This window comes from Balaenoptera musculus, chromosome 2 (assembly GCF_009873245.2).
Source record: "Balaenoptera musculus isolate JJ_BM4_2016_0621 chromosome 2, mBalMus1.pri.v3, whole genome shotgun sequence".
NCBI classification, from domain to species: domain Eukaryota; kingdom Metazoa; phylum Chordata; class Mammalia; order Artiodactyla; family Balaenopteridae; genus Balaenoptera; species Balaenoptera musculus.
The window spans coordinates 38,099,277-38,108,011 of NC_045786.1; the positions used below are offsets into that span (position 1 = coordinate 38,099,277).

General features: G+C 56.0%; 1 protein-coding gene across 1 annotated transcript; it reads right to left on the reverse strand.

The window, feature by feature from the left end:
* Window positions 1-4,302: 4,302 nt before the first annotated feature.
* Window positions 4,303-6,520, reverse strand: MESP2 (mesoderm posterior bHLH transcription factor 2). The gene is made up of 2 exons (XM_036843955.1): window positions 5,690-6,520; window positions 4,303-4,852 (listed from the first exon to the last, which is right to left on the reverse strand). Exons 1-2 carry the CDS (start codon window positions 6,518-6,520, stop codon window positions 4,583-4,585), a joined length of 1,101 nt encoding a protein of 366 aa, XP_036699850.1. The 3' UTR covers window positions 4,303-4,582.
* Window positions 6,521-8,735: the final 2,215 nt, after the last annotated feature.

Here is an 8,735-nt window from a genome sequence, read left to right on the forward strand (position 1 = left end):
CTCCAGATCACCTGGGGCAGCCAGTGATAAGGGCCAACTCTGAGGAGAAGGTCTGGGACCCGCAGGGCTCCACGGCCCACATCAGCCTTGGTGGAAATTTCTTGGCAAAGGAGGCCCAGCTGAGCACCCAAGGCTGGTGGGAGGGAAAGAGGGAGGTAACAGATAGCCCAGGCTCCTCAGGGGTCACCTCCAGTTGACCCCACCTGTGAGCTGCTCCAGCTGGAGTCTTGAAGTCCAGCCTGTTTCTTGACCCCTGCGCTTTGGTTTCCTCATCTGCACGATAAAGACGATCTATCATAGGGTTGGTGTGTGGATCTAAGGAGATTCACGTACTTAGCACACAGTCTGACACTTAAGGAGAGCAGGGTGTTACTATCATCCTTAGCCCTGTCTCCTGCTCAAGGCCCCATCCATCCTTTTTCCTCCCAGCCTCTTCCTCCTTGTGAGAAGTGTGCCAGCAGGCCTGGGGCCAGGAAGGCTCCTCCATGCTCCACTGCCTTCCGCATATCAAAGGCTGGGGCGGGCCAAGGGGTGGGACCAGCCTTGGGTATGGGTCCCTCCACCAACCAGGAGGCTCCCCCCAGCCCAGCCTCTCCAGACCAGCCCTTCCTGTCGCCAGGGCCCAGCTGCCAGGCGGCTGGCACTTGACCTTCGGGGGACCAGAGGGCAGGCGGCCCCCTCAGGTGGTCCCCCCTGGGGGAAGGACCAGCACCGCCATCTAGGGTCCCTGGGGGAGAGCTGGCCTCCAGGTAGGAGAGTCAGCAGGGACCCTAGTCCCCGTGCCTGGCACTGGGCTAAGTGTTTATGTGCATTATCTCATTTGGTTTTCAACAGTCCCAGGAGATAAAGACTGTCTTTATCTCAGTTTTGCAGATAAGGAAACCGAGGCGGCGCAGGGAGGTTAAGACCCCGCCTCTAATGCCCGTGCATGAGTGGAAGCTGGCCCTGCATTTGGGGCTACGGTAGTTAGGCACTCATCACCTGACAGCTCACAGCGCAGGCGTTCATGACTGCCTGTGGGGCTGGAGGAAATCGGTACCGAGGATGCAGCGAGGACATGCAAAGCCAGAGACCTGCTTGCAGAACCTAGCTCAAGGTCGGATGCAGAACAGGAGCTGCCTAGAACCCCGACTGCTCATTCCCTATCCAGCGCTCCGTCTACAGGTGGGTTGACTTCTCACGGCCAGTGGGGGGCCCTGAGGATCAGCCAGAAGCAGCGGGGGTGGGTGGGTGGCCTCTCCCACCTCCCTACCCTCCAGGAGACTCCTCAGGAGGCACATCCTCTGCACTGCAGGGTCATTGAGAAGCCCCGGGTGAGGTACTCGGTGAATGTCCAGTCTCTTACGGATGGTGATTGGGTCCCCAGGAAGGTGCAGATGGATCAGTCATCCCAGGCGGGGCACCAGCATCAGCCCCTCTCCCACCCCTGCCAGGCACTTAGCACAGAGGTGCAGCCAAGAGCAGCCTGCCTGGGATGGAGCCACACATGAGGGTGAGGGGCTGCTGCTCCTGAGAGGCAGGGCTGAGCCTGCCCTCCCAGAGGGTGAGGACAGGGGTGGGGGATTAGCCCAAGCCCCCGGCCCTGCTCCCTGCCCAACGCCAGCAACATTTAGGAAGTGTCCCAGGCAACTCCAGCTGGGGTGATAGCAGCCTTTTGCCTCGGCCTTTGCATCTCCCAGAGGAGCTGGGAGAAGAAGGCTGCCAAATTCCAGAAGATGCTCAGCTCTGGCTGGCCCTTGCCGTGGCCATCAGTGACTGGACCAAGGACTGAGCCCAGATAGGTGGGAGCCAAAGGAAGGAGATGGGCAGCTGTTCAGTTCTGCCTTGGCTGCAGGTGCCATGAGACTGTGGAGCCAAGTCCTTGCACCTTCTTGAGAAAGAGAGAGCACTGGACAGGGAGTCAGGGGCTTGATGTTCCAACCTAGCTGGAGGGCTAGAGAAAGTTGCTCCCCTCCCTGGGCCGGTTTCCTCAGCTGTAAAATGAAGGAGCAAAAAATAGCCATTGCTCCCACACCTGGTTGGGCCTCGGCTCCAGGTTCCCAGGTCCCGGCCCAATGCACTGAATCGCACTCTCAGGGTGGGACCCTGGAACCAGAGGGCTCAACATGCAGTCAGGTGAGGGAACCACCGGACTGGATCATCTCTAAGGTCGTGTGATTCTGTTCAGCTATTATGTATTAAGCAATTACTACGTGCCAAGCCTAAGAACCCTGAGAGGTAGGGTCTATTATTGTTGCCACTTCACATCTGAGGAGATTGAGAGTCAGGGAGGTTTTGTTCGTTTTTTGTTAATTTTTTGGCTGCGCTGTGCGGCATGTGGGATCTTAGTTCCCCAACCAGCGACTGAACCTGCACTCCCTGCATTGGAAGCTTGGAGTCTTAACCACTGGACTGCCAGGGAAGTCCCCAGGGAGGTTTTGAAACTTGCTCACGGTTACACAGAGAGTAGGAGCTGAATGAATGTGCAACAAGGGCAGCTGTGCCCTGTATCTGTGTCCCTGCTGCATGTAACCTTGTGTGAGCTTTTCTCAAACTCCGCTGTGGCATGCAGCCCCTACAGAGGGTCCTGGGGTAGGAACCAGAACCCACTTCTGAAAGGTTGGGGGAAGAAGGCACTGCAGTGGTCACCTAATCCAGCTCCTCTTTAAGAGATGGGGAAACTGAGGCACAGAGATGGAGTGACTTCCCTGGTGTCAAAGGGCATGTCAGCAGGCAGTGGGTCAGATGGGAGGCCCTGCATGTGGCAGCTCATGCTCTGGTCTTTCTCCTGCCTCTGCTCTCGCCCTGCACCGTTAACAGCGGACCGCTGCCAGGCTCCACTTCTACAAGGCAGCCCAAAAGACCAAGAGTGGCTCTGACCAGCCCACTCCCTACCCCCCACCTTCACTGCCCCCTCCACCCAGGACACAGAGGCCAGATGCCTCCCCCTGCCGTCATGTGGGGCTCCCCACAACCCCGCCTCCCAGCTCCTTTTCCAACTCAATTTGTCACTTTTCCCCATCAGTCCTGGACTTTAACCACCTGTTTCAACTTGGCTCATGCTGTTTCTTCTGCCTACTCCTCCTGGCGAACTCCACACATCCTTCAATACTCGGTTCCAACATCCTGCAACTCTCCCCTCTCCGAGTCAGAAACAGAATGAAGTCACCACCACTGCTGGCTCCCAAGCCCATGGCAGCCTTTGCTAATGGATCATGGCGCCCTTTCCCCAAGATCCTGGAGGTGCCTCTTAGTCTTGCTCAAGGCCACATAAATCAACGCAGCAGGACTAATGGATCAGGTAACTCAACAACGCAACAGCACTGTCAACCCCATCTCCCACCAGGCTGGCATATCCTCTCTGGTCCCAAAGTACCTTGTATAAACCCCCATCTTGACCTGGGCTCTAATCATTTCCTTCCCTGTTATTTACCCCATTAGTCAGGGCATGTTTTCTCTGGCACCTAGTACTGGGTGTTGTGAGCTGAACTGTGTTCCCCCAAAACTCTTGGTGCAGTTCTAACCCCCAGTATCTCAGAATGTGAATGTATTTGGAGATAGAGCCTGTAAAGAGGTACTAAGGTAAAATGACTTCATGTGGGTGGGCCCAAATCCAATATACTGGTGTCCTTATAAGAAGAGAAGATTAAGACACAGACACAGAGACTGGACCATGGGATAACCATGTGAGGACACAGCAAGAAGGCGGCCATCTGCAAGCCAAGGAGAGAGGCCTCAGAAGAAACCAAACCTGCTGACCCCTTGGTCTTGGACTTCCAGTCTCCAGAACTGTGAGATAATCAATTTCTGTTGTTTAAGCCACCCAATTTGTGGTATTGTCTTACGGCAGCCCTAGTAAACTAATACACTGGGCCTAGCACATGGGAGCCACTCACAAGCACCCTTTGGAAACAACTTCACATAACTGTGAAAGAGCCCTACAGGTCAGCAGGAATGCACCCAGGAGAATGGAAAACGGCAATGGTGACGGGCTTCAGGCAAGTGAACAGGCCCGAGCGTTAACTCACCTGTGTTGCCTGCACAGCAGGCCAGGTGGAGCCCCTGCGCAATAATTACTGTCAAATTGGCAAGTGAGGGCCTGGATTCCAGGAGGGGAAAAGCAGCATGATTTGTTCCCTGCAGGACAGGAACATTTTTCCTTTTCCAGAAGCAATAAAAACCCAGGTGTATAGAAGAAAAACAGACCAAACCAAATTTGGGGGTTTCTTTTGGGTTTTTTTTTAAGAAGTACAAAATCTAAGCATATACTTTTCTTCCCACTCCCATCCCCACCCCGCCAAGCCCACTCCCCCACCAGTCCCAGCCTGTCCAACCATTGTGGTCAAACAACCCATGTTACTGCAGCTCAGGCTGTGCTCTGCAGAACACTGGTCATTCTGTGGGGCGTCTAGGAGTGGAGGGACTGCCCCAGCCCCGACTTCAGCCAGGGAGGCCACCCCTAGCTGTTTCAAACACTGCTTCCATGAAAGACATCATTTGGAAAAGGCTAAAACAAAGACTGAATACTAGTGAAGTAGCAGATGAGGAGGACACCCCACGCTACAGGCCTGATTCCTGGCTGGAAAGGGGGCAGCCAAGGCCATTAGTAGAAGATGCCCAGGTGAGTCCCCTCCAAATCTTCTTGCCAAAATTCAGGGCAGCCACTGAGCTGTACGCCTGAGCTCTGGGGAGGGCTTTCATCACTGAGCTGGAAGGCGGGGCCTGGTCCCTGGTCCTCCGAGCTGGGCAGCACCTCTGCACTGTGGCTCCACCAGCCCCACTGGGTCTCAGGCTGGAGTCTCTGGCATGCTGGGCGGGGCAGGACAGGAGGGGTTTCTGGCAACACACAGGACTCCGGAGACATCGAGATACCCTGAGAGAGAGAAGAGTAGCGGGTTAGTGGGTCACTGCCTCACGCCCTGAGATCCTGAACCTGGATGTTCCCCATAGTGTGGCTGGCAGCTGCTGAACTGCCCTGGTGCCATGGATCCAGTGAAGCAAAGTGGTTTAGAGTACAAGCTCTGGAGATATACTGCCAGGGTTCAAAACCCAGCTCTGCTACTCACTAGCTATGAGAACTCAGATAACCTCTTTTAGTCTCAATTTTCTCGTCTATTAAATGGTGATGATGAAATAAAACCTACTTCACAGGGTTGCTGGAGGGCTGATGAGTTAGTTAATTCATGTAAAATACCAAGAATCGTGTTGGGCACACAGTAAGCATTCAATAAATTTTGGTTATTAATATGCTCTTTTATGGAAGCTTGAGGAAAGCATAAAGGTCACCTGCTCCAAGCCCATCTACTTAGGAAGCCCCTACCCCTGGGGCAGCCAGGCCTCCCTCCCCCTCAAACCTTGATGGAGCACTTGCAAGGAATTTCCTGAATTACCTGAAGGCCCCTGCTACCTTCCACCCTGGACTCTGAAAGCAAGTCTGAAGATTCCCCCCTCTTCCACATGACTGTGAAAGCTTCTAGGTAGAGGTGGTGGTGGCCTTAACTTCCCAGGGCCCCATCTCTTTCCCCAAGGAGGTTAGGGTCCTCTTCATCCTCCCTCCAGCTTCTTTCCATCCCTAACCAGGGTTGGATTAGGTAACCCGGGATCTAAGAAGCATAAGATTCTCTGCAAGCTAGAGCTTACTCACCCCCTCCGTTTCCAATCGAAGCCTGGGGACCACTCCGAGGGAAGCGGAGAGAGCCTGGGCGCGTACCTGGTACACTGCAGCCAGCTCCATCGCGGGGGGCGAGGTCCAGGGCGTGGCCTGGTTCCGGGGCTCTGGGGGTGTCTGCGTTCCGGAACAGGCTTGGGGCGGCGTCCAACGGGCCGCTTCAGGGGCTCTCCCTTGGGACAGCTGCAGGGGCGACTGCATCCCGGGGCAGTAAGGGGGTGTCACCCAGGGACCCATATCGGGGACTCTGCTCCCCAGGCGCTCGGGCGCCGCTAGGGCTCCGGGATAGACGGGCGGGGACCCCCAGGACACCGCGGAGCTAGCGGCTGAGCCAGGGCCGCACCCTTGCGTCTGCGTCTGCGCCTGCGCGGGGCCGCCGTCGGGGCACAGCGGGCAGCCTCGAGGGAGCGCCGCGTCGCTGTGCCGCCGGCGCCGGCGCTGCAGGCTCTCCTCGCTGAGGCCCAGCACGGCCGACAGGTGGCCGATGTAGCGGATGGCCAGGCGCAGTGTCTCGATCTTGGTCAGGCTCTGGCCGGCGGGCGCCACGGACGGCGGCAGAAAGCGGCGCAGCTCGTGCAGGGCGCGGGCGAGCGTGCGCATGCGCAGCTTCTCACGCTCGCTGGCGCTCTGCCGCTGCCCGCCTGCCGGCCGGGTCCGCGCACGTCCGGGTGCCGTCGAGGCGGACTCTGAGGCGCTGGGGGCTGGGGGCGCCGGCTGCGAGGGGCCGCGGGCACGGTCGCAGGGGCACGAGCCCGACGAATCCGAGGAGGAGGCCGGGGACGTGGAGTCCGAGTGGCCGGTCCAGCCCCAACCGTGGGGGAAGATCCAGTGGTCGTGGCCGAGGAGGCCCTGCAGAGGAGGGGACTGGGCCATGGCCGGGGCTGCGGGCTCTGGGAGGCTGGGCCGGCCACCTCCAGGACTGAGCTTTTATCTGGACCAAAGGTGCGAGGTGGACCCCCGCCACGTTACAGAGAGGTGTCAAAACCCACAGAGCCCAGGGAAGGTCTGGGCAGGGGGCGCCCTGGGAAAGCGGGCCCATTTGCGGAGGTGTGGATTCTGACTCCTCGGGGGCTCTAATGGAGGCCCCTGCAGCCCGGGAAGCGTGGGAGGGACAATTCGCATCTGGATGGAGCTGCTAAACTTCTCACTGTGTTCCCACTCACTCCGCCTCATCCACTGCTCCGGTGAGTGCCCGGGACCCTGACAGTGGTGGGCAGTGCCATCGTCTGGGGGCGGCCAGGCTGTCCCTCCAGTGACTCAAGGACCCCCGCAAAGAATGGCCGCCTCCCTCATCACCACCCTCCGGGAGGCTGTACCCAGTAACTCCCACCCAGTGCCTACAAGTGTGCTGGATAAGGCGTCAAGACAAACCCCGAGGGACTTGCTCACAGTGATGGCGGGAGAGAGGTTGGGGAAGGAGGGGACATACAGGTGGACCGTTCCTGGGTTCCCAGAGCCCGCACTTGCTGCTTTGCTCAGTGACACCGAGAAAGTCATCTCACGTCCACAGTTAGTTTCTTTCCCTGAGAAATAGTACAGAGCAGCCTGAAGAAGAGGCATGGAGTGTAGTGAGTGATGAAAATGGGGGCATGTGGGCCCCCAGGCAGGCCTGAGTCAGACCCTCTTTATTTGCTGTGTGACCTTGGGCAGTTCACTTAACCCCTCTGAGGCTCAAGTTGCCTCATCCCTGTGGCAGTAACAATATAAAATACCCACCACCTAGGATGGTTGCTGGTACTAAGTGGAACCATCCATGGGACCACTTAGTATGAGCCTGGCAAGTGGGCTAAATGTTTGCTGCTACCATTTTATTAAGAAAGTACTTACATTTCAAGATGCTTGTAGGCATTATTCATTTAATACATATTTATTTAGCAACTGGTAAATGTCAGGCACACCAGAGTGAACAAGATAGTTGTGGTCTGTGCTCTCATGGGATTTCAGTCTTGTGAGAGAGAGAAGTAAACGTTATGTAATTAGTAGCTCCACCACTAGCTAGCTGTATGCCCTTGGGCAGCTCTGAGCCTGAACTACAACTCTTAAAACAGGAGTAGTAATTATAGTATCTGCTCACAAGACTGTTGTTATAGTCTTATAATATAACCTTTGACACAGTGAAGTTTAAAAGTAAAAGCTCCCACCCCTCAGCAATAATTACAATTTAAAGGAGGCATCAGTGTTCTTCGTAATCTTCAGAGAAAAGGCTGAACTCAGAGGGACTGTCACACTCTGGCCACAGAGGCGGAGAGGTCACAGCTGGGCCTTGAACAGTGGGTAGGACTTGGGTAGGGAGAGAAGCAGGTGGAGAGCATTCTGAATGTGGGAACTGCATAAGCAAAGGCCTGGCAGTGGGACTTCCCAGTGTGCTTCAGGAACGGTGTGCAAGGGGACGTGATGTGGAGAGCAGGAGCTCACCTTGGCTGGGGCCAGGCTGAGAAGTTGTATTTTACTGCCAAGGCAATGGGAAGCCAAATGGACTTTTCAGCAGAAGTGTGACATTAAAAAAAAAAAATCGGGCTTCCCTGGTGGCGCAGTGGTTGAGAATCTGCCTGCTAATGCAGGGGACACGGGTTCGAGCCCTGGTCTGGGAAGATCCCACGTGCCACGGAGCAACTGGGCCCGTGAGCCACAGCTGCTGAGCCTGCGCGTCTGGAGCCTGTGCCCCGCAACGGGAGGGGCCGCGATAGTGAAAGGCCCGCGCACCGCGATGAAGAGTGGCCCCCGCTTGCCGCAACTAGAGAAAGCCCTCGCACGAAACGAAGACCCAACACAGCCAAAAAAGAAATAAAATAAATAAATAAAGTAGCTATTAATTAAAAAAAAAAAATCAGTAATCAGTAACTAAAGGTTAACATGATGATTCAGGAATAGATTAGCCCTCACCAGCCTGAAGTAATAAATGGCCTTGTAGTATTTTTGTGACTGTTATAAAAAATTAACTTTTAGGGACTTCCTTGGTGGCGCAGTGTGGTTAAGAATCCGCATGCCAATGCAGGGGACACGGGTTCGAGCCCTGGTCTGGGAAGATCCCACATGCCGCGGAGCAACTAAGCCTGTGCGCCACAACTGCTGAGCCCATGTGCCACAA

Coding starts and splice junctions, on each gene's coding strand:
- MESP2 (XM_036843955.1), bottom strand. CDS start 6,520: ATGGCCCAGTCCCCTCCTCTGCAGGGCCTCCTCGGCCACGACCACTGG. Junction 4,853..5,689: donor AGCTGGCTGCAGTGTACCAG/GTACGCGCCCAG, acceptor TCTCTCTCTCAG/GGTATCTCGATGTCTCCGGA.